Source organism: Myxine glutinosa, chromosome 14 (genome assembly GCF_964187855.1).
Source record: "Myxine glutinosa chromosome 14, kmMyxGlut1.1, whole genome shotgun sequence".
Lineage (NCBI taxonomy): Eukaryota > Metazoa > Chordata > Myxini > Myxiniformes > Myxinidae > Myxine > Myxine glutinosa.
Window position 1 is genome coordinate 74125339 of NC_136274.1, and position 26419 is coordinate 74151757.

Here is a 26419-nt window from a genome sequence, read left to right on the forward strand (position 1 = left end):
TGTTTAATAATTCTTCTTCATAATCCTCTGTAGTAACGCGTTGTTGTCTGACAAACACATCATGGAGTCCATGTGATTAATAATACTTTGAACCTGATATTAGGTGGCCAGGCAATGTTTGTTGAAGTCCTAATATTACTAGTAGTAGGCCTTAGAATTTAGATAGACCACAGAATGGCTGAAGGTGAGCACCATCCTGTATCCAGAGAGTCGGCTCTGCCAAAGCAGTCTGGGTGGTTGGCCAATCCAATACAGGATACTTGACTGGGGGGTGCAGGATTTTGGAATTTAGCCAGGGTGCCTGCGATAGCTCAACTACTGTTTGCGAAGGACATCATGGGATGTTCAACGTTCATCAACGAATGTGTGCAGATGGGACGCCCAGTTTAACGTGTATCCCTGCCTGTGAAACACCGGGATGACAGTTTATAGCTAGGTCGGGATTCAAACCCAGGCTAGATTGCTTACAGGTGAGTGCGCATACCTTGAGGCTGTCCTGCCACTCCATACAAAGTGTGTGTGTGCATTTTATATCTCCCTTGCATTGCCCACATAAGCCTCTCGATTCAAATTTTAAAGGGGGAAAGCTCTTTATTTATTTATTTGTTCAGCCACAAGCACTTGGACAAAATGTTACTTTGTGAACCATTGTTTAGCAGCCATCAGAATTGCAGCCTATTTTGGATTGTGCAGTGTGTTATTTTACAAGATTACTGTTTAAGTTGTATTATTGTATCGTTTGCCTGCAGGCAAAGGGAGTTTATGAGAAGGTTGGAGAGGCCACAGAAACAGCCCTCACTTGCCTGGTGGAAAAGATGAATGTTTTTAACACAACCGTTGGAGGCCTATCCAAAGTGGACCGTGCCATGGCATGCAATGGAGTGAGTATAGCATTAAATCGCAGGGTGGGGGAGAGAAGGGGTTGATGAAAAGGAAAATCTTGCTGATAAAAAGCAACATTGCCAATGTGTGCACAAGTGTGTGTATACATTCTATTTCCTTGTTTTCCCATTAAGTATTTTTTGAGCATTTTAATATTTTTGTGAACGGTCCCTCTTTTAAGTACCTTTCATGGAGACATCATGCAAACTAAATAAATAGTGGCACTTAAGACTTGTATCATCCATCATAAAGTCACCACGAAACCTGCGCTCACCACGAAACCTGCGCTCACCACGAAACCTGCGCTCACCACGAAACCTGCGCTCACCACGAAACCTGCGCTCACCACCAAACATGCGCTCAACACCAAACATGCGCTCACCACCAAACCTGCGCTCACCACCAAACCTGCACTCACCACCAAACCTGCGCTCACCACCAAACCTGCGCTCACCACCGAACCTGCGCTCACCACCGAACCTGCGCTCACCACCAAACCTGTGCTCAACACCAAACATGTGCTCACCACCAAACCTGCGCTTACCACCAAACATGCGCTCACCACCAAACATGCGCTCAACACCAAACATGCGCTCACCACCAAACCTGCGCTCACCACCAAACCTGCACTCACCACCAAACCTGCGCTCACCACCAAACCTGCGCTCACCACCGAACCTGCGCTCACCACCGAACCTGCGCTCACCACCAAACCTGTGCTCAACACCAAACCTGCACTCACCACCAAACCTGCGCTCACCACCAAACCTGCGCTCACCACGAAACCTGCGCTCACCACGAAACCTGTGCTCACCACCAAACATGTGCTCACCACCAAACATGCGCTCACCACGAAACCTGCGCTCACCACGAAACCTGCGCTCACCACGAAACCTGTGCTCACCACCAAACCTGCGCTCACCACCAAACATGCGCTCAACACCAAACATGCGCTCACCACCAAACCTGCGCTCACCACCAAACCTGCACTCACCACCAAACCTGCGCTCACCACCAAACCTGCGCTCACCACCGAACCTGCGCTCACCACCGAACCTGCGCTCACCACCAAACCTGTGCTCAACACCAAACATGTGCTCACCACCAAACCTGCGCTTACCACCAAACATGCGCTCACCACCAAACATGCGCTCAACACCAAACATGCGCTCACCACCAAACCTGCGCTCACCACCAAACCTGCACTCACCACCAAACCTGCGCTCACCACCAAACCTGCGCTCACCACCGAACCTGCGCTCACCACCGAACCTGCGCTCACCACCAAACCTGTGCTCAACACCAAACATGTGCTCACCACCAAACCTGCGCTTACCACCGAACCTGCGCTCACCACCAAACCTGCGCTCACCACCAAACCTGCGCTCACCACCAAACATGCGCTCACCACCAAACATGCGCTCACCACCAAACCTGCGCTCACCACCGAAGCTGCGCTCACCACCGAAGCTGCGCTCACCACCGAACCTGCGCTCACCACCGAACCTGCGCTCACCACCGAACGTGCGCTCACCACCAAACCTGCGCTCACCACCAAACCTGCGCTCACCACCAAACCTGTGCACCATGAAACCTGCGCTCACCACCAAGCCTGCGCTCACCACCAAACCTGCGCTCACCACCAAACCTGCGCTCACCACCAAACCTGCGCTCACCACCAAACCTGCACTCACCCTCCTCCTTCCCTCATAGCTCATTGTTTTGCCCTCTTGAAACTTTGTCTTCTGTGTTGGTGTGATTCTACTCATTCCCCACCACCCCCTCTCCCCTAGGTAATTCTACAACTCATGAAGAAACAGTTTACATTGGAGTTTTCACGAGATCGCAAGTCAATGTCTGTATTTTGCTCGCCCACTAAACCATCCCGTTCCTCCATGGGAAACAGGATGTTTGTGAAGGTGAGGGTTGTGTTTCTGCAGTGCGTTACCACTATCTTGTTAATTACTCCTATGTACCTGCCTACTTGTATCGAAGCTTCCTTTGGTGAATCTTAACAAATCTCGTTTTTTTGTCATTAACCTTACCTCATGCAATTTTCTTACTTGCGCGTTATGGTGTTATCTCCATTGTCTTGTGATGTACTTTTACATGCATTTATGTTACAGAAGCTGGGCACTTTGTATGGCCTTTTTATCCTAATGGAGAGAGGTTGTTGCATGTTAGAGAGATTAGCTCAGGTTACCCCCTGTTGCTGCAGTTCTTGTTCCCATCCTCCCTCCACCCCCCCCCCACCCCCCACCACAAAACTTGTTTATTTTTGTTTTTGTTTTTTATTTTGGTACAGTACGTAATGATGTCTTTTTCCCAAGCAATTGGTGCAGGCAGGAAGCAGGTAATTTTTGTAGCTGTACCGATGTTATCTACTCATGATAGATGTTTGTTTCGTTTGTGCAGTTCCGTCCATGTTTACTCATCTCTAAAACGGGTTCATGTAACGTTTCCCGTCTTGACCTGGGTGGCGGTGTCTCCTGTTTAGGGTGCCCCGGAGGGAGTCATCGATCGGTGCACCCACGTGAGGGTAGGCACGGCCAAGTTGCCGCTCGTACCTGCGGTGAAGGATAAAATCCTCTCTGTGATCAGGGAATACGGCACAGGGCGTGACACCCTGCGCTGCCTGGCTCTGGCAACGCGTGACGCACCCCCTCGCCGTGAGGACATGAACTTGGAGGAATCGAATTGCTTTCCTGATTACGAGGTGCATTGGAATTCGCATGCACATACCACATCATATTGACTGTCAAGTTTGAGGACCATTTATGGCGAAACATTGGCTCAAAGCCAAATCTTCACCCGCATGATTAATGCTGGCAATGTTACAGACAGATGCCATCGTGGCTTATATTGCTTGTCGATTGTTGTTGTTGTGTTGTTGATTAATTATAAGCTTATCCAACGGGCCCATTGTTATTTTTAGGTTTTACTGCACCGATAATCACAACCTTGCTTTATTGTAAGCACTGTTCTTGATTTGTAGTCGGATCTCACATTTGTGGGCTGTGTCGGAATGCTGGACCCACCGAGGAAAGAGGTGTTGGGCTCGATCGCACTGTGCCGTGAAGCTGGAATCCGTGTCATCATGATAACCGGTGATAACAAGGTAAAATGCACAACCATACAAGTATGTTAATTTTGCCCACAGCTGCTTAGTTATGTCCTAGAGACTGAACTCGATGATGGAAGTTGAGCTTTGAATGTTGGGAGACATTTTGTTAGTGTGTTGAACTTTGACCTTCAACCCCACTCTAAATTGCATTTTCATTGGGTGGGTGGTTTCCGGCTGATGGCTATGTACTCGGCGCTTTTATACTTCAAATGCAAACCACCGCTCTGAAGTGCTTTTCCGATACCCGTCCATCATGCTAGGGCACAGCCATCGCCATTTGCCGCAGAATTGGTATTTTTGGTGAGAACGAGGACGTTGCCAGGATGGCTTACACAGGTCGTGAGTTTGACGATCTGCCCGGCGATGAACAGAGCCACGCATGCCGACATGGCCGATGCTTTGCCCGCGTTGAACCCACGCACAAGTCCAAAATTGTAGAATTCCTTCAAGGCTTCGACGAAATCACTGCCATGGTACGTCCACCTTAATGTTTTTTTTGTTGTTGTTTTTTTTTGTATACAAGATCGAGGCTCGTGTAAGAGCTAACATTGATCAATAAAAAAGACAAACTGACACATAAAACACATGGGAGTGGGAGACAAGATGGAGAGCAGGGACATCGGAAGATCTGTGGGAGGGAGAGGGCTTGGGGGGTGGGGTGGAGGCATGGGAAGGGGGAGGGAGGGTGGGTGGGAGTGGTAAAAAACACATGGACTTCACTGCTAGGACTTCACTTCACATGGACACTGCTAGGACTTCCAGGAAAGAAGTCGGTATTTCAAAAAAGTGGATCTGGGGTGAATTAACGGGGGTAGAAAAGATCAAGGTTTTGGATGGGGGAAGATAAGAGATGGTGAACAGCTGTTTTAAAGACCTGGAGGGAGGAGTGTGATTGAAGATAGTGGGGGAGTTTGTTCCAGTGGTGGGAGAGAAGAGGAATGAAAGAGTGAAGGTGAATAGCTTAAAATTTTCCAGTAGGTTTAGCTTAAAATTGATCTTCAACACTTTTAAAATAACGGCAGATCGATAACCATTCAGCATAGTCCAACGCTGTACTACAGTACATGTCTCTGCTGGGAATTCCATTCACCTTGTACCCTCATTTCTACCCATATACCACCTTGCTGGGCAGACTGGAGATGGCGTCAATGATGCCCCAGCACTAAAGAAGGCTGAGATTGGCATTGCGATGGGTTCCGGCACCGCCGTGGCCAAATCGGCCTCAGAAATGGTGCTTGCTGATGACAACTTCTCCACGATAGTTGCTGCTGTGGAGGAGGGTCGTGCCATCTACAACAACATGAAACAGTTCATTCGCTACCTCATTTCCTCCAACGTTGGCGAGGTTGTCTGGTGAGGCTCACCAGGGAAGGCGTGCAAACAATAAGTGACAGTCCCTCACCTTACCTGTCATCGCTAAATATAAGATGATGGTTGGGCAGTGACGGTATCATCCTGCATCTGCTATTTAAATTTGCCACTTGGTGGAGGAGTATCATTTACCCATTTTTGGACAGATTAACTCGTTGCTTTTGTATCAATTCTGTCGCTCATTGTCCACTTGAAATTCTGTGCATGGTGTCTTCTCAAAGACTTTCCAATATTGATCAAAACTACGATGTTTTTTTCTGGCATGCATACTCTGGCCAACCACACAAAAAACACGTCTCTTGGTTTGTGTACTACCGTTGCCCTACACAACCACAGCCTGCATACCTTGGCAGACTTCCTGAAGGCTCCTCGACCCCCTGAATGTCAATGCAACTGAGCTGTGTCGCCTCCACGTTTACCAGTTGGCCTATGGCGTTTTCCCTCCTTTGGCCTAAGGCCCAGGCATATAGTGCTGAAATAGAAATGTCTATTTCCTTTAATGACGCACTGACGCAGTGTTTGGTTAATGGCATGTGGGATGGAAAACGCTGACCAATTTCGTCCCAAGTGACACACAAAAGCATGAATTTCATGCAAAATGGGTAAGGCTGGACAGTGTAGGCGCATCAATAGGCACATTGAGGAACTTTTATATTAATTTGTACTTTGTAGTTACCCTGCACTCGCAAAGCGAAAAGCAGGGTTAGGCATTCGGGTGCGTCCATACGTGTGGCATGTCTGCATTTTTAAAATTCATTTTCTCAGCAACCTTTGATCCGATTGTCACGAATTTTTTTTTATCATAGGAGCCCCACCGCATGTAGAATTTTGTTATTCATAATTATGACGTCATAGGTCACGTCATAGGGTACGGAAGCCATCTTGGAAAAACGTTACACCTCCCTATCTCCCAAACTTCATACGGTCTTCATACGGTCTGGCACCCTGCTCTGCTCACCAAACTCTCCTCCTTTGGTATCCATGGAAATCTCCACGCATGGCTGGCGGACTTCCTCTCTGGTCGTAGTCAACGTGTGGCGCTGAATGGGTTTCTCTCATCTCCTCTTCCTGTTCAGGCTGGAGTTCCCCAAGGTAGTGTTCTGGGCCCTGTGCTTTTTCTGGTCTTCATCAATGATCTCTCTGACTCTCTTGAAAATCCTCTCTATCTCTTTGCTGACGACTCTACTCTCTGTCGCTCCATTCCTCATCCCTCAGATCGGCAGTCTGCAGCCTCCTCACTCTCTGCAGACCTGGACAAAATCACAGACTGGGCAAACAAATGGAACATGTCTTTCAATCCTGATAAATCTCACACTCTTACGATGTCTCTCCGAAAAGACCGACTGGAAAACCCTCCCATCCACTTTCTGAATAATCCTCTCCAAGAAGTTCTGTCACTCAAGCTTTTGGGTCTCACTATTTGCCATGATCTTTCCTGGGAGAACCACATTTCAAATCTGGCCTCCAAAGCCAGTCGCCGACTGCGAAGTCCTTCTTTGGCACACCTGGGCTCCTCACCACATACAAGGCTTTCATCCGCAGCTCTATGGAATACTGCTCTCCCCTCTGGTCTGGTGCTCCTGCCTCACACCTAGATCGTCTTCACGCTGTTGAAACCAAAGCGTTCAGAATCATTGGAATCTCCCGCGATGAAGCTAACTCCAAGGGCCTTTCACTCACTCACCGCAGGCAGGTTGGTGGTCTTTCCGTCTTCTACCGACTCCTCTCTGGCCTTGCCCCCCCAGCTCTCTCTGGGCTCTGTCCCCCAAATATTCCTACAGGTCGCACAAGATCTGCCTGCAACCCTCTTATGGTTAAACTGCCAAAATCAAGACTTTCTGCTCACCTTCACTCCTTCATTCCTCTTTTCTCCCACCTCTGGAACAAACTCCCTCACTCTCTTCAATCCCACTCCACCCTCCAGGTCTTTAAAACAGCTGTTCACCACCATCTCTTATCCTCCCCCATCCAAAACCTTGATCTTTTCTACCCCCGCTAATTTCGGTCCCCTTGTGTTTTATACCTCTCCCCCCTCCCCCCCCCCCCCTTCCCATGCCTCCTGCCCCCAAGCCCTCTCCCTCCCACACTTCTCCCTGCTCTCAAATGTTGTGGTTGTGTGCTTCCCCTTCTCTCCCCATCTTGTCTTCCGCTCCCTCTTTTTGTATATTTTGTTTGTCTGCTTGATTTGTTTGTGAAATAAATGTTAGCTCTTTCACGAGCCTCGATTCAGTATACAAAAAACCAAAAAAAAACAAAAAACTGCCCAATGGAAAAAGTTGAAACAAGTTTCATTGTCAAGTACTCCCCACAGGGAATAAGACATGTTGATGATGATGTCATCGATGCCTTTATTATGACGTCATAATTCAACAAGTGCAATGCTTGATCTGATCAGTATGAATTTTTTTTTTCCTCTGCAACTGTTTGTCCGATGGATACGAAATTTGTACCATGGGAGCACCTTCTCCTGTAGAATTTTTTTTATTGATAATTATGACGTCATAAGTCACGTGGTATAGATGCCATCTTGGAAAAATCGAAAAACGTTACACCACTATCTCCCACATGACCAAACCATGGTTTGGTCATGTGTTGAGGAAGGATGAAAGTGACTGGTTGAGAAGAGTGATGGAAATTGATGTAGAAGGAAGTAGAGGACGGGGAAGACCGAGAAAGACTTGGCTAAAGATGGTGGAAGAAGAAATGCGGGCAAGGGGGTTAACAAGGAGAGATGCAGAAAATAGGGCAAAATGGAGAAGATTGTCATGGGGACCGCAAGGCTAACCCCCGCTCTAGCAGGGAAAATGGCCTTAAAATGCATGTTGTACTATCTCCCAAACCGCTCCATGGAAAAAAAATTTAAACATGGCTCATTGTCAAGTACTTCCTATGGGGAATAAGATATGTTAATGATTATGTCATCGGTAGCTTAATTATGATATCATAATTCAACAAGTACAACGCTTGATTCCATCAGTATGAAAAAATTTTCTCTGCAATTCTTCGTCCGATTGACACCAAAATTTCACCCATTGGAGCGTTTCCTCCTGCAGAATATTTTCATTATAATTATGACGTCATAGGTCCCGTGGTACAGGCGCCATCTTGGAAAAAAAAAAAAACGTTGCACCTCCACATCTCCAAAACCGCTCCATGGAAAAAATTGAAACGTGGCCCATTGTAAAGAACTCCGCATGGGGAATAAGTGTTAACGACGTCATTGGTGCCTTCATTGTGACGTCATAATTATACAGGGACAACGCTTAGTCTGATCAGTTTTTAATTTCTTGAGCATGATCTACGCAACAATTATATTAGAGAGTATAAATTTATGATGTAATCGCTCACGTGGTTTGGCAGCCATATTGGATTTAAGAAGAAAAAAAAACGTTCAAAAACAGAAGAGTTGGCTTGCACCAAGTTGACTGCGCAGGGTAAGTATTCTATGAATACCATCTAGTTACCCTCACCAGAGGAGAGGGTATTGCATTTCAGTCCGTTTCTTTGTCTGCACAGAATAAATATGATTTTCTCTGCAACCGTTGGTCCGATTAACAACAACAACAACAGGACATTTTCACCATAGGTGCAACTCCACCTGTATAATTTTTTAATAATAATTACGACGTCATAGGGATCACGTGGTTAGGCCGCCACCTTGGAAAAACCAAAAATATTTGCACCTCTATATCTCCGAAAGCGGTGCATAGAAAAAATTGAGACATGGCTCATTGTGAAGAACACTCCATGGGGAATAACATATTGTTACGGATCGCGGTTAGATGTTATTTCGACCGAGCGGTGGTGTATTACCGCGACCTAACAGTTATTCCCCGACTAGACCCCGATTCCACCCAAACGTTGACCAAATCGCGCTACGCTAAATCAATGATTGGAAAGGACACAACGACTGGGATAAATGAAACGACGCAAGGGGTACAGTTCTCAAGACCTCCGGAGGAGGATATAATTACAGTGGGGGAGAAAAGGGGTAGATTACAAGGTAGTGAGGTAAAGGCACAGAAGAGATAGGCACTTAGTTACAGTCTTATCTTATCCCAGACAGACCACAGACAAACGGAACAAGGCTGACTTACACAGGGATTGATGGCAGGGAAGGACAGGTAGTTCGATAGCACAACGTGCACCTTGGCTCGGGGACAGGATCAAGCACGGTCCAAGAGATGCAGGGAGGCCTCACAGCGCTCGGAGGTGGCGTCTTTCTTTCTCCAAGCTCAGCGCGCATCTGACGTCACCTCCCTCTTCCTGCGCATGCTCAGCGGGGAGTGACACGCCCTCGGCTGGTTGGCTCCGCCCCAGATGGGACCGGTCCACCGCTTCCATTGGGTGCGGGGGTTACCGGGCTCCGCCCTTGACGAGGAGCTGACAGGGAGCCCCTATTTGGTAACCCCGTCGAGCACATGTTCGATGGCGGCTCGCTGGGAAGGCCTCATGCCCTCCCAACACCCCCTACCAACCAAGCCGGAGTGAGGACGTGCACTCCCTGTGCACGCCGCCGCCGTTGCTGTTGTTGTTGTTGTTGTTTCTGAACCGTGAGGAAGAGCTGCGGGGAGGTATTGGGAGGTCCTAAACTTCCTAACGGTGCCATACAATCACATTCTGGTGCAACGAAGGGTCAGAATTAATGGAAACGAATCCTTAACTAACATAGACGAAGAATAACTAGCAAGATGTCCTATAGTTGTCTACGTGAGATGCGGTGGACCTAGATGCGACATTTAATGGGGGGAAATAGGGGGAGGTCGGGTCTACAGAGTGTTGTTTACAGAAAATGGGACTAGGGAATGGGGGATTGGGGATAGTTGGGAAGTATTGAGGAAATAGGGGAATATTTACAAGCGGATATGGATGGATGCAAATCCCATATCCGCAACATTGCACCCTTCTCTACCTCGGGGCGTTCCGACCCGATAAATTTTTACCTACGTTAGTGTGGCACTCAGATGTAGTTCCCTCTACTATTAACTCAACCCTGAGTGCGACAGTTTTACAGATGTTCACAAATGAGTAAATATGTCCCCCTGCGACGTTGCACCCTTCTCCTAACAGAAACACACCCACAGGATAACCGAATCGCGGAAAGCATCCTCAAACTAAACATACAGCCGGTAGGGAGCATCATTTATACTAGACTGATATTTACACTACGATCCAGGACCTGTTCTTTGAGGAACACATGCAGATGTTATGCATAGAGAGAGAGCACGCATGCCAGCATCGATACACCAACCCATGAGTGCCCTGTGGCCCTACGGCCTTTAATAATGTGCAGAGCACCCCGTCCAAGCACCAAAAGCACCACCCCATACGCACAGTCAGCACCATCCGGTGCACCAATAAAGTGTTCATAGTCACCGGTGGTGTCGCAGCCGGCCGATGTTCTGCCGCTGGTCTTGCCTTCTTGGAGTGCACTTGGCCTTCTGGCTTCTTTAGAAATAAAGAAAGGCGCCAACTGCGTCCATTTCTAAATTGTGGCCGTCAGGGGGGCCAACTAAAAGTGGTTCACCTGTATGGCATAGGTGCCACGTTGACCCAGAGGTCCATCCACGGGTGGTGCTTGACCGCAAAAGAACTGCGGTCCATTGTGGGCGGCCACAAAAATTGCGGTCCATATGGTGTATCGATCCAGGCAGCAAGCAGCGGAAGTACAGGCCCACAACTGCGGAGCCAGCACCTCTCTCTCCTCTCTCTCTGCCCCAAAGCCAGATCCTCGGAGGTGGGAGACAAAAGAAGACAAGTGAGTAAGGTGGTAAGGGCGCAAAAGTGCACGCAATTCAAGGTAATGCACACTGGGGGCACATGGGAACCAGGTGAGACAGGTACGTTCCTACCGTACGCCCCCCCCCCCCCCCCCCACCAGGTAACCTACATTGCCCCTCCCTTACCCCTTACTGTATCCACAAAACACAACACTACCCATAAACATCTACTTTACACATCAACAAACGTCCCTACTGTCTTCCCCGTTCCTCCCATAAACCAAATTCGTCTTCTCTCCCTCCTAACCAATCAAATTTGCCATTTCCAACTCTCATCAAAATTTGCCATCTCCAACTCAACATCAAAATTTGCCATCACCAATTCATCATCAGTCCCTCCTAAGGAGGGAGAGATGGAATCACCCCAATGTCTCATCCACGTCATGATGCGTCTCAGAAATCTACACAGCAATTCTCATTTCCTGCAACACAGAACAAAGGAACACAGGTGTGGAGTCATCATCACCACCTCACGTAAGTGGCTGCGTATGGTGCGACAGGTTCATCAATCCTAACTATTTCCTAAATGACTTTAACAACTTTACATTACCCGGGGTCTTTCCCTGCCAATCCATTGGCCAACTTACACTATGGGTTCTAAAAACCAATTCCCATTGACCAAACTGTGGTGCCTCTCAATTTGAGGTCTCACTCCCCCGATTCAACACTCGGTGCCCCCGCACAATTTCGGTGGCTGGGTCGTTTGACGCTCCCAGCTGGTCCGCCCACCTGCACACCTCCACCACTGTTGTTGCCTACCGAGCTTACCTGCTCCTCACCCTAACCTAACTAACTGGGGAAGGCCCTCTCGCACTCTCACCCCCTCAGTGCCCTCTCTGGCACGGCCTGCCCGATCCACACCCGGGATCCTCAGGCACCCACTGGCACTAACGGCTCCCAGAGCCCACCTGCGGCCTCACCTGGCCGACATCTAACAGTGGCGGAGTGCCCAACCATTCACACTCATACTAACAGGCCACACGACCAGCCAATTTCACCACACCAATGCACCCATCCACAATACCATTCTGCAACCGCACCACAAATGCCAATATACAACCACAATTTACCTATACCTTCTAACTATTCTTTAAACTACCCTCCCCGGGTACTCGTGAAAAGGGGTCCACTCTTCCCCCATCCACACCTTCGCACCATGCACACCACTCCGTACCACTTACTCCAACTCTCTCCACACCACTCATTCTCTGCTCCATATATTCCACACACCTGTACTTGCATACCTGTGCTCTCATACTTGGTGCCGCCTGCACCCTTCTCTCCCCCAAGCGCATTCGCGCTGATCCACAACACTCACTACTCATACACTGCTCCACACACCTGTCCAGTTCTCACACAGCATCATCTCATCTAACTACTCCCCTCTGAAACTTGCGCTTCCCAGTCGTCCCTTTAAACTATTGCGCTCCCTCGTCATTATCAAACACTAAGCTACTACGTCCCCACTACAGGTATCAGTCACTATCTAAACCTTAACGTTACCTAATGTCATCTTCGCTAGATCCCTACACACAATATCCTAACCCACCCGGGCTAGTTTTCACTGCCATTCACCCCATAACCTAGTGCTCCTTTGCCCCTTCTCATGGGAAGGGTGGCAGGGATGCCACCCTTACCCACCGTCATACGGCGCGAGTGGGACTTTGTGGGACCACCTCGTATGTGAGTCGCTGCCCGCCTGCCGGACCCCGTGCGTCGCCCCTTGCGGGGTCAGCGCGGGGCCGAACCGGCCGGGCCCCCACAGTACATTACCCCCAAGGGGCTCCCGTGCCTCCCCTGTCCCTCTAAAAACTACCCCTGTTGGTGTCGATGCATGGGTCACACTTCCGCAACCTGCTACCCATTCCATACCACCACAACCTTGCTCACTCACACCTCGCACCTCTCCCATCACCGGACCCTCTCGCTCGCACCCTCGTTCCATACCCTCCGGACCAGCCATACACCTCACTCTTGGCCTCTCACGAACATCCGGGTCCATCTCGACCCCCAAGCTTATTAAATCACCTGGCGCATCATACGCATGACCATATTGGTCACCACTTACACCGGGTCCTCTTTCTCTTCGCTTCTCCTCCATCACCTGCGAATCCCTCATCCGGTTAATGAGCACATCATCACGATCCGAACACAGACTTTGGACCAATTCTTTTACTTCCTCCTTTATCTCTTTCTTATCCTCTCTCCGTCGCTTCTTAATTTCGCTCACCCCTTCTTCCACTTCTTCTAATTTCTGCTTCACCTCCTTCATCTCCTCGTGCGCCCCCTTAAGTTCTTCCTCTAACTCCACCTTATTTTTTTCTATGTGCTCCCGCACCTCCCGCTCTTTAACCTCCATCACCTCTACCACCTTGTTCATTTTCCTCGTCAGGTCCTCATGTTCCGTCTGACACTCTTTTTTAATTACCCCTACGTCCTTTTTCATCTCCTTCTGTGTCGATTTTAAACCCTCTATTACCGCTGTGTTCTTCTTTACCTGGTCCCCCAACTCCTTTTGTCCCACTGTCAGTTGTTCTACTTCCAGCGTCAACTCCTCTATACCACCTTGCAATTTTACAGTCCCCTTTCTCACCTCCTTCTCCATGCGCTCCTTACAGTGCCTCACCTCCTCGCGCACTCCTCCGACCTCCTCACTCACACCTCTTCTGATCTCCTCTCCCATCACTTGCATCTCCTGCCCAGATGCCACCCTCATCTGCTCCATTTCCTCCCTGTGAGCATCCAATTTAGTTTCTACCCCCATTCTAACCCCCTCTATCTGCTGCCCCATTTTTTAAACTTCCCTTTCCGCTTGGTCCCTCATGTCCCTCAATTTGCCTTCCATACTGTTTTCTAACCCCTCTAACCCCTTTTTCACTCCCTCTATCTGATTCTCCTGGGCAGCCATTCTATTTTCCACCCCCGTTAACCCATGTTTCATCCCTTCTATCCCATTGTCTAATCTCTCAAATTTATTTCCCATATTGTTTAACCCGTCTCTTAATTGCTCACTCTGAGCATCCATCTGGGTCCCCAATTGCTGACTATTAGCCCTCATCTCGTCCTTCTGCAGGTTGAGGGACGCCTGCATTTGTACCATAAATTGCTCCATGAGGGCCTGCATTTGGGCCATCCCTCCCACTTGTGCAGCGGGTGCGGCCGCCGTAGCCATGTGCGAGGCGCCATTTTGCGCGCCGGCAACCTCGTGCGCGAGAGCGCCATCTTGCGAACCTGCCGCCCTCACTGCTTCGCTCTCCTCATGTCCCTCAATTTGGTCCTGGATCGACCCTGCCTCACTCTCCTCTACCGGAACCCAGCCGTCTTGATCTGCCATAGCGCGACTTTCAAAATTCGGGGTTTTTTTTGTAAAACAAAATCAAATTTCGGTGTCTTTATAATTTTGACCAAATTTTTTCCTAGATGTTTTTTTTAAAATTTGGTTCGGGCCTCGAATCTCACTCCTCGACACCAATTGTTACGGTAATAACACAATTGGTGTCCAAAATTTGGGCTAAATAAATTTAGTCCCAGGTTCGAATCCCAACTCCTGACAACAATTGTTACGGATCGCGGTTAGATGTTATTTCGACCGAGCGGTGGTGTATTACCGCGACCTAACAGTTATTCCCCGACTAGACCCCGATTCCACCCAAACGTTGACCAAATCGCGCTACGCTAAATCAATGATTGGAAAGGACACAACGACTGGGATAAATGAAACGACGCAAGGGGTACAGTTCTCAAGACCTCCGGAGGAGGATATAATTACAGTGGGGGAGAAAAGGGGTAGATTACAAGGTAGTGAGGTAAAGGCACAGAAGAGATAGGCACTTAGTTACAGTCTTATCTTATCCCAGACAGACCACAGCCAAACGGAACAAGGCTGACTTACACAGGGATTGATGGCAGGGAAGGACAGGTAGTTCGATAGCACAAGGTGCACCTTGGCTCGGGGACAGGATCAAGCACGGTCCAAGAGATGCAGGGAGGCCTCACAGCGCTCGGAGGTGGCGTCTTTCTTTCTCCAAGCTCAGCGCGCATCTGACGTCACCTCCCTCTTCCTGCGCATGCTCAGCGGGGGGTGACATGCCCTCGGCTGTTTGGCTCCGCCCCAGATGGGACCGGTCCGCCGCTTCCATTGGGTGCGGGGGTTACCGGGCTCCGCCCTTGACGAGGAGCTGACAGGGAGCCCCTATTTGGTAACCCCGTCGAGCACATGTTCGATGGCGGCTCGCTGGGAAGGCCTCATGCCCTCCCAACACCCCCTACCAACCAAGCCGGAGTGAGGATGCGCACTCCCTGTGCACGCCGCCGCCGTTGCTGTTGTTGTTGTTGTTGTTTCTGAACCGTGAGGAAGAGCTGCGGGGAGGTATTGGGAGGTCCTAAACTTCCTAACGGTGCCATACAATCACATTCTGGTGCAACGAAGGGTCAGAATTAATGGAAACGAATCCTTAACTAACATAGACTAAGAATAACTAGCAAGATGTCCTATAGTTGTCTACGTGAGATGCGGTGGACCTGGATGCGACATTTAATGGGGGGAAATAGGGGGAGGTCGGGTCTACAGAGTGTTGTTTACAGAAAATGGGACTAGGGAATGGGGGATTGGGGATAGTTGGGAAGTATTGAGGAAATAGGGGAATATTTACAAGCGGATATGGATGGATGCAAATCCCATATCCGCAACAATATATTAACAAGAAAAATTGCCTCTATTATGATGTCATATGATAGCCTGGTGTTGGCTTAGCGGTTAGGGTGCCGGCTTGGGATCCTGGGTTCGAATCCCGGTCGATCGCTGAATTAACGCCAGGGGGGTTGACTCAGCCTGTCATCCTTCCGAGGTCGGCAAATTGAGTACCAGCTTGCTGGGATGAATGATCACGGTGTGTACCCCGATTCAGAATAGGCACACTGTATCCCTGCGCATCGTAAGAGCGGGACAAAAGGTTGGCGTCAGGAAGGGCATCCGGCCATAAAAACATTGCCTCAAACAGGGAACCATGATTGTCATGGGGCCCGCAAGGCTAACCCCCGTTCTAGCGGGGGAAAATGGCCTTAAAACGATCATTCTTTCATATTCATTCAACAAGAAAAAGAGCAATCAGAGATTGCAAACCCTCGCCAGGATGTATTTTCAGTGGTTTTTAAGGCTTTTGTGTTAAAACAAATATGGCGGCCAAACCACGTGACCAGACGTCATTATTTTTTTTCCTAAACGAATTTTTTCCGAGATTATGCTTAAATTCCATCTTGATTGGATGATGTTTTGTACTTGTCGAATTATGACGTCATAGTGGAGGCACCTATGACATCATCATTAACATATTTTATTGCCCATGGAGAGTTATTTACAATGAGCCATGTCTCAATTTTTTCTATTTAGCGCTTTCGGAGATATAGAGGTGCAACGTTTTTCTGTTTTTCCAAGATGGCGGCCGAACCACGTGACCGATGACGTCATAATTATTTTTAAAATTCTACAGGTGGAGTTGCACCTATGGTGAAAATTTCCTGTCAATCGGACCAACGGTTGCAGAGAAAATCATATTTATTCTGTGCGGACAAACAGACTAACAAACGGACTCAAATGCAATACCCTCTCCTCTGGCGAGGGTAATGATGATGCCATAGGTGCCTTTATTATGATGTCATAATTCGACAAGTACAAAACTTCATCCGATCAAGATGAAATTTATTGAGCATCATCTCGGGATAAATTAGTGGGAAAAAAAAAAAATGATGACATCATCAGTCACATGGTTCGGCCGCCATATTTGTTTCAACACAAATGCCTTAAACACCATTAAAAACACTGTGGTGAGGGTCTGCAATCTCTGATTGCTCTTTCTTGTTTATTTATTTATTTGAGAGATTAGACTTGTGGAGGAGCATGTACATTTAGCACCTCTAAGATGGTGGCGCCTTGTTCAGTCTGTATGCTCCTCTTCCATCCCTTCCCGCATTTCAAATGGCCCCACAGCCGACTCCGCTCGTGAAAAGGCTGATTGCCTCAATTCTGTGTTTGCTTCCAAACCTTGTGTCCCCACCCATCGCTGTCTGTACCCATCATACCCTGTCGCACCCACCTGCTGCTGGACACTGTCTTTTGCATCTGAAAAGGTGGAGAAGTTTATTAGATTCCCCGACTGATTCTGCAACGAGATTGACGGCATCAGCTCACATGTTTTAAAACCCAGCTTTGCTGCTCTTGTATAATATACCCTTTCTGCTCTTTTTTTTCCTCTATATATTTTTTTTATTTCCTTTCTTTTTTCACCGTATAATTTGGCCGAGGTCATCTTCCATCTGCTTGGAAGTCGCGCAGCATTAATGTATAAAATAAACAAGGTGCAAAAAACAATCCCCTTCACTCGACCTTTCAGTTTACTTCCAATCATCAGCTCGGTCATGAAATCCATAATCACTGTTGACATCAAATCCTTCCGCTTCTCCAATGGCCTGATCTTCAGACCAGGTTACTCACTCTACCTTAGACATGCTGCTTCTGCTCTTCCAACAATGGATAGAGACCCTCAATGTCAGACATGAGATCATGGCTGTCTCTCTAGAGTCTAGACACATCTCAAGCATTCGATACAGTCTGGCATCCCACCTTGCTCTCCAAACTCCCCGTCGGTGGCATCCAATGCCAACTCCACAATTGGCTTACTGATTTCCTCCATTTTCGTACTTGTGTGACTCTCAAATGGATCATTTCATCTTCTCTACCCGTCAAGGCTGGAGTGCCCCAAGGTAGTGTCCTGGGCCCCAACCTAATCTTCATCAACAATATTTGACGACCGGTAAAATCCCTTTATCTCTTTGCTGATGACTCAAATCTCTGCAATGATGAATGCAGTAACATCCCCATCCTTCTGACAGACAAGCAGGAGATTCTTCCCTCTCTGTAGATCTTGAGAGAATCATGAGCTGGTAAAACGCTTGGAATATGTCTTTGAATGCTGAGATAACCCATGCACTCACTTTTTCTCCAAAAGGACTATTTGGCAAACCCTCATATCTGCTTTCTTAACAATCCTCTTGAAAAAGTTCACTCATTCAAACTCCTGAGTCTCACTATCAGCCATTATCTTTCTTGGACAGACCACACCAATAAGTTGGCCTCTGAAGCCAGCCAACTGGCAACTTCCATCATGTAAAGTCTTTCATTGGCACACCTGAACTTTTATCCACCTACAAGGCCTTCATCTGTAGCTTGATGAAGTGCTGCCCTCCTTTTGGGTTGGCGCCCCTGCCTCACGTCTTTCTCAGCTTTGTGGAAACAAAGGCCTTCAAGAGGCCAGTCTCTCTATTTTGTCACTCAGCCCTGCTGTTGTGTGTTTTCTCCCTCTCCTACTATTCCTTTTGTTCTATGTTCTAGCTCCTCCACGAGCCTCGACTCTGCATTAAAAAAACTCTGACAGACAAAATTATGCCACAGAACAGTAGGCCAGCACTGCTTTGCCTGCTCGAGTTTTGCTTTCTCTCCCCGGCGATTTTGCTTTCTCCTGAACACCGACGTAGGATGCCTGGAACCTTTCCATGTCCCCTGTCACATTCAGTTGCTCATTTCTTGGGGCCTGTTCCTCTCCCCCCCTCCACCCCAAGCCATTTCTGTTTCATTTTGAGCCTGCACAGCATTTTTTTTTTTTCACATCTGGCCTTGGTTTCAACTCTGCTGCTTCCCATGTACTTGCTAAAAAAAGTCTTGTAAATTTACTCTGTAATTTTTTTGTCACTTTTTGAAAATCCTTGTGGTTGCATGCATGTTGGAGATTGATTGACAGTGGTGGGTTTGTAACTATTCCTGCACGGGATGCTAACCCTTCCTCTTTTGTTGTTTCTCCTGCTTTGCCTTCCTTGTACGATCTCCTCACCTGCCTACCCTGTTAATTCCCCCCCCCCCCCCTCAATTTCCATGTCAGTATATTTCTGACAGCAGCACTCGGCTTTCCTGAAGCCCTCATTCCTGTGCAGCTTCTCTGGGTAAATCTTGTGACGGATGGACTGCCTGCCACTGCACTGGGCTTCAATCCACCTGACCTTGATATCATGAACAAGCCCCCTCGCAACCCCAAGGAGTCACTCATCTCTGGCTGGCTCTTCTTCCGTTACCTCGCCATTGGAGGTGCAGCTCTCAAGGAAGACTTTTGAGACCTTTAATCACATACTATGACATCTAAAGAGAAAAAAAATGAATTCAGCTGAGACACTATGGAATATTATTGGGGCTTTTGTTCCTTTAGGGTACGTCGGTTCAGCCACTGTCGGTGCAGCAGCCTGGTGGTTCATGGCAGCCAACGATGGTCCCAAGGTCACCTACTACCAGCTTGTGAGTCTAAACCCATGCTTGTACTGCTTGAGTTGCTGCATCTCGTATTAAAGAGTACGCGTATTGCATAAATGAGGAACACATTCTTTTGCATTCATTGTCGCTGAATGGAGTACGTTCATTGCATAAACGCTGCGTGCAATTAGCAGCTGAGTAATTGCCAACATGCCACCCAATTAGCTTAAATTCCTTGTGTGGATTTGAGGAACATGGAATACAATGAGAGGACTTGAGGAAAGTGTGTATTGTGTAAGCAAGGATACTTTATAGTTTTTGTTACAACTTGGCTCGTGGAAAAGCTTATGCACATCACATACTGAACAAGGACAATGTGAGACATCATTGCACTTTTACCTGAATCGCAAGGACTTTGGTGAACAGTGCAAATGGGGGATGGAGGTGGAGGTCATGATGGAACTTGAACCTGGGGTCTCGGTATCACGAGCGATGGATGTGCTGGTGGCCGATCCAGATGTTACTTTTGTTTTGTTATTTGATACCTCAGATGGTACAGAATGATTTTGTCACATTGTCGGAAATTAAATACAATTTGTTCCAAAGATCATAATCAATCGCGTCTCGATGAGTAACTAAAGTTCTCACTTCTGTAATCAACTGCAATTTTGGCGTTTGCTCTGCTTTGCTCGTGAACTCGTGTGCCCTTTTCCACGTGACTCCATAATGCACGCACATGCCGTCCTCTCGCAGAGTCACTACATGCAATGCACTCCAGATAACCCGGACTTTGACGGTGTGGAGTGCGATGTCTTTGAATCACCGACCCCCATGACAATGGCCTTGTCTGTGTTGGTTACCATAGAGATGTGCAATGCACTAAACAGGTGATCCGTGCCTCTCTCGACTACCCGTTTCTACATTTGCTTTGGATTAAATGTAGAATACATTATAAAGAAACACCAAAATTAATCATTCCGATTTTTCCCCCTTTTTGTTATCCTCATGATCAATTTATTTTATTTATTTTTATCAAACATTAATTTTGTTTCCTGCAGCCTCTCAGAGAATCAGTCTCTTCTGAAGATGCCGCCATGGGATAACATCTGGCTTGTTGGAGCCATTGGCCTCTCAATGTCGCTGCATTTTCTCATCCTCTATGTGGAACCGTTGCCGGTAATTGCTCACCCTTTTGTTTATTCCCTACTTCGAGGCAAGGCGATCCGGTGTAACCATTGCTGATTCTCCGTCCCTCTCCAGTTGGTGTTCCAGATCACGCCCCTGTCACTGGAGCAGTGGGTCACTGTCCTCAAGATTTCCTTCCCCGTCATTCTCCTCGATGAGACACTCAAGTTTTCTGCCAGGAACTATGTGGAGGGTAAAGAGGCTTTGCCACCACTGCATTGTGTTGACCACGACGAGACCAGACCGAATACCTTGAGCCGGGGCATCTCCTGGCCTTTTGTGGTCATCGTAGGGCCGCTCCTTGTGTGGCTTTACAGTGTTGACACTAACCTCTGCAAGCTTTTTTGGTCTTGACGTGCAACAACCAACTGCTGTCTTCCTCCAGAAAATGTTGTTCCTTTCTCTCTTGCCAGTCTATCTTTTGTCCTTCCTTATTTTTGCTTATTGTCTTATCCTCCTAATTTTGCTCACCCTATATAGTATATAACATCCAATTTTCTCCCCCCCCAAGTCTCCACACCGAGCACCCGAGCTGCTGAAAACTAAATGGGTGGTGATCAAGTTTATCTTCATGTGTTTGAATGATCTAACCGGTTTGCTTTGTTTTGGAAGTCACTATGTGGCTTGCTTGCAAACTTGCGTGTTGTTTCACCTCTGACCCCTGTCCTGTTTGACCTTTTTAACGGCACTTTCGACCTGTCCACTTGCACGGTGTGCTTGAAATCGTCATGGTGTATCTTTGCCTCCTAAATCTCGGCCCTTTTTTCATGGCTTGCCATTTTCGTTAAAAGAACAAAACATTAAAAAACAAAACAAATGAGGAGATTGAACTCCTCCTCACGCCACCCCCCCCCCCCCCACTCCCTTTCTTTTCACCCCCACCCCCTTTCTTTTCACCCCCACCCTTTCCCCTCATTTCTTTCCTGGGCCATCTAAAAGCATGCTGTATGTGCGAGTTTGGCACGTTTTTCTTTGCTTTTGCTCTTCTTCACAAGTATATGGTTAGACTAGACAGGGTCCGAGTCATATTGGGCCACATGCTCCTCGTTTACCCGATCTTCCATGTGTGCTCGAGTTTGGAAATTGACTACCCTGCATTCGTCTCTCCGAATGGGGTTGAAACATTTAAAACTTGAGGATTCTTATTTCACCAACATTTGTGCCATTTTCAAACGCGGCATTGGCTGCCGCCATGAACCACCGGTCACTGATTTGGTGACCCGTTCATTCATTTCCCGGGACGAATTGCGGGACGTCAATTTATCATCACGTGTTTTGTGCTTGACACGCAGTTAGGCTTGTACAGAAAATGTGGGGTGGTGGTGGTGGCATGTGGGTGGGAGGGGCTTGTTGGTGGGAGGAGCCGGGGAGTGGGATTGATGAGTTTTGAAAGGAGTCTTCTGTTGTTTAAAATATCCTTCCATGCATTTTAAAGAGGAAGTATTTATTTGAATTTCTTTAGGTATGAATTTTTATTAAGGCAGTTAGCAGTTTAAAGATTCCATGTAATGAAGACTCCTCCATGCGTAGAATAAAATTTTTACGTGTACAGAGATAAACTTGTTTTTCTCGCATCCTGACCAAGTAAAGTAGTTTTGGCTGCCACATGATTCTAAAAACAGCTTTCCTGGTCTCAGAATGTATATAATGTCCACCGAGGGTTCTTTTTGTTTATTCAACCCTTGTGAAGAGTTTCCAAAAACTCTCGCTTACACAATGCACATGTACATAAAGCCACGTGAGTCCTGCAACTGTCATCCTTGCAGGTTGTTGTTGTTGTTTTTTTAACCATGAGACGTAACCACGTTTTGCTTCTAACATAGTGGAATGTGTCATCATTTGATGTGTGGATATAACTTTTCACTGTTTCTTCCCCACTCCCTTCAGCAGCTTAATCCTTTTTTTTAATAGAGCTGTGAGCAGTGGTTTGTAAGTTAAAAAGACAGAGGTAACCCGACGCATGTTGCATGTGCACGGGAGAAAGCTTAGTGCTAACATGGACGCTTTGTGTTTTTGTATTTGAACACGCCTCGGCTCCGCGAGGCCACACCGGTACCGGTAGGTCGTGTGTTAACGTGCCGTGCCGTGGACTTGCCATTCCGTTCAATCACGGCTTCTTTCTCTTATATCGTGTGAAGTGTGACCTAACATTTTGGTGAACCTGAGCAAAAGAGTTCCACGCGAGCCCTTTTGTTGACTGGTTTAAAGTGCGTGCACTTCACCGACGCATTGCTCCGTTTCCCGGTAACCTGCGAGGGTCCGTTTCCGCCCCGTCTTCTTATAACCTGTAATCGGGTTCAGTTTCTAAAATGGATCGTCATAACCCAGAGCCTTGCCTCGGATTATCATTGCTGGCCACAAGCTTTCTGTGCACGGCGCCCATAGTACCGGCTTTGCTTGGAAGCACAAATTGCGAAAACCGAAGCGGGTCCATGTTCTCGGACTATCCCAATGCATGGTCACAAAAGCAGGAATCCTGATTTTTGGACGTCAGATTGGAAATCATGCTGCACGATACACAAGCGAGCTTTCCTGCACCTTATTCTGCTGCAATTTTATTTATCATTTTATTTTGTTACATTTTTTTTTGCTCTCACTTCTTCTTTTTCTGCTGTAACTTGTATTTTCTTTTTTTTTTCTCCTCTAGGATACGCTGGAAATAGTAAATAAGTGCTCTTCGCGCCAGCCTCCATATATGAGAATCGAAAGGTGTAGTCTTGCATGAGCCCATTTCCGAGCAGACAAGACGCTGCATGTCTCCTGTTGGTCGGTTTTTTTTTGGTTTTTTTCTGTCTTTCAAAAAAAAAAGGACCCCTTGTTGTTGGACATCTTACATATTGTAAGTTAAAAGAACCAGTGATTGGGCGTTCCTCAAGTCGTTCATGGAAACCTACCCGTCTTCGGGTGCACATTTGCTTACAGGTCGCATAGTAGTACATGTACGTACGCATGCCTCGCTGTCCCTGGCTATTCGGTGCAGAAGTTTGCTGTAGTTACCGTAGAGGTTTTTGAAATGAAATTAAGGGAAAGAGAGGCGGCTTGGAGGGTTAAATCATCCCCAATTGGACATAAAACGCCCATGGATATTGTGGATCAGTTTTATATTTAAAATGAAATTTAACAACCACTTTGTGTGTACGTTTGTGTGTATAAACTCGTACAGTTCCGTTAGCACAAGGTGCGAATATGGGTCAGGGGGGAGCAGGGGGTACCACCCTAACCCTCAAAAAAAACGAAAGGGTTTTTCTTGTGCAATTTCTCTCCCAAAGTCTGCTGTGGTCCTTCGCAGTGGGAATTGTCAGACACATTGTGTAGATAATTGAAATGTCGCAGCCGGTACTTGAAAAAAGAACGAAAGACTTCACATTACCTTAGAATGCAAGTATGAAGGTTATGGAGTAAAAAAAAAAAAGATAAAATAAATATGTGTCTTCAAGAATGTCTGAAATTTTATTGTACTTGTGGGAAATTGTAAATACACTGCCTTTGTTAACCACTGTTGATGTACTGGACATGGGCTTTGTATTCCTAAGGTTAATAAAATGCCCATTGTGGACTTCACTGTTATTGCTGCTCGTGTTATCTTGCGTTAAGGAACCAGAGGAATGGGTTTTGAAAACCAACTTTCCACGTCACGTTCTGCCCCTCTGCCATGTCGTCAGGGGTCCTGAGTGCAACATTAAATATTGGAATGGACCTTGTTTTTTGGCCCCCGAGGCATTGATTTTGGGTCGTCCGTCCGCAGCAGATTTTCCTTCCCGAGATAACTCGTGAACCACCGAAGGGATTTTGATCACACTTGATACAAGTACAATGCCTCGAGAAAGTCTACACCTCCTTTCAAAATTTTCACCTTTTGCCATCTTATAACCTGGAATTAAAATGCTTAAATTAGCGTTTAAAAATGCTTTTCCACCTTTATTTACACATCGTAACCCACAGCTTCCAAGTGAAAAAGAAATTCTACAAATTTCAGAAAATTAATTAAAAATACAAAACTAGATTATCTTGGTTGGATAAGTGCCCGCACCCCTAATAATAGCAATAGCAAACGAGAAAGGCACTCGGTCCAACAACCTCTCCAACAAATCTCGTCCAAATACATCCATAACTTTTTGAGATATCCTGCTATGTATCGTTTTTGGCCCAATCTCCCAATGGTGAAGAATCACTTAAAAATAAAAAAATAATTCTAGTAGCCGGATCCGGATCTTCACCAAAATCTATTCGTTTCGTCCTTGTCACGTACGCTACATCTCTGCCAAACTTCGTCGGAATCCATCCACAACTTTTTGAGATATCTTGTTCCTTCACTCCTTCATTCCTCTTTTCTCCCGCCTCTGGAACAAACTCCCTCACTCTCTTCAATCCCACTCCACCCTCCAGGTTTTTAAAACAGCTGTTCACCACCATCTCTTATCTTCCCCCATCCAAAACCTTGATCTTTTCTATCCCCGATAATTTCACCCCAATTCCACTTTTTGAAATACCAACTTCTGTCCTGGAAGTCCTTGGTGTCCTTGTGTTTTATACTTCCCCCAAACCCCCCCTCCCCCCCCCCCCTTCCCACACCTCCTCCCCCCAAGCCCTCTCCCTCCCACACATCTCCCTGCTCTTAAATGTTGTGTGCTCTCAAGTGTTTGTGTGCTTCCCCTTCTCTTGTCTTCCGCTCCCTCTTTTTATATATTTTGTTTGTCTGGTTGATTTGTTTGTGAAGTAAATGTCAGCTCTTTCACGAGCCTCGATTCAGTATACAAAAAAAATCAAAAAAAAAAACACACAGACAGACAGGCGTGAAAACATAACCTCCATTCACCTTTGGTGGCGCAGGTAAAGAAAAAATCAAGTGTCTTGTTCCTGACAAAGTTACATATTATGTTCAAGGAGTGATCAATGTGTGATCAAACTACCATTTTGCACAGGGCAAAGCACATTATTCAATGCCCATATACTTTTAAAGATCAGCACTTTATCCATAGACGTATAAATACAAAATTCCATTTTAATACGGACAAATACAAGTCCCTTAAAACAGGCCGGAAGATTATCTGCACATCCGAGTGGAGGTTGTAGCAGCAAAGGGGGAACCAACTCTATATTAATGCCCATGATTTTGAAATGAGATGTTCCGGTGACCACATACTTTTGGTCATTTAGTGTACACGACACATCTCGTTTTTCATTTCTGTTCCTCACAATTATATCTCTTTTATTCACAGACACACACACACACACCTTGTTTTTTTTAATTTTTGTTTCTCACAATTCTATCATATGATTTTCAACTCATTTCTCTTTTTCAATTCTTATTTAAAAATGCATTTAATTAATTGTACAGTATCGGTTGTTCCTAAACTTAAATATAAATAATTTAAAGGATTGCTGTAAATGATGTTAATTTCACAACATTCCATATTCAACTGTATTTAAATTGTAAACCTCAAAACATAGTTCCTCTACCTGAAGCAAGAACCTTAACCTGTAAGCAATTGACGAGTTTCCCGACTGCATGGATCATCAGCTGGGCACCGTTCCTCCTCGAGGTTTCGATCCTTTCAGCCCAGGACCTCTCCAAACGGCAGATCCACAACCTCGATCATGGATCCACATCAATAGATGGTACATCAGTAGATCCACAACCTCAGTTGCGTCCAGGCAGGCAGTCAACCCATCAATGCAACATCACTTATTCCAACTTTACTCGCAATAGGATTTGATGTATTATATATTTATAACTTTCCTTACACACTCCATCTTACTATAATTCACCAAATGTCCGTCCGT

The 26419-nt window shown here is 46.8% G+C and overlaps 1 protein-coding gene across 2 annotated transcripts in view; it reads left to right on the plus strand.

The window, feature by feature from the left end:
- The window catches only part of LOC137439908 (sarcoplasmic/endoplasmic reticulum calcium ATPase 2), a 119085-nt gene extending 94883 nt beyond the window's left edge, over positions 1-24202 (plus strand). The window contains exons 12-23 of one of the 2 annotated variants that reach the window (XM_068136134.2): positions 750-881; positions 2676-2801; positions 3380-3598; positions 3878-4000; positions 4267-4479; positions 5139-5359; positions 19089-19291; positions 19410-19495; positions 20204-20337; positions 20509-20626; positions 20711-20828; positions 23283-24202. In XM_068136134.2, the coding sequence (XP_067992235.1) occupies positions 750-881; positions 2676-2801; positions 3380-3598; positions 3878-4000; positions 4267-4479; positions 5139-5359; positions 19089-19291; positions 19410-19495; positions 20204-20337; positions 20509-20626; positions 20711-20828; positions 23283-23305 (1716 nt within the window). In that variant the 3' untranslated portion in view covers positions 23306-24202. Of the gene's footprint in view, positions 1-749; positions 882-2675; positions 2802-3379; positions 3599-3877; positions 4001-4266; positions 4480-5138; positions 5360-19088; positions 19292-19409; positions 19496-20203; positions 20338-20508; positions 20627-20710; positions 21457-23282 lie in introns of those variants that run through there. The other variant, XM_068136133.2, reaches the window with a different exon arrangement.
- The last annotated feature ends 2217 nt before the right edge of the window (positions 24203-26419 follow it).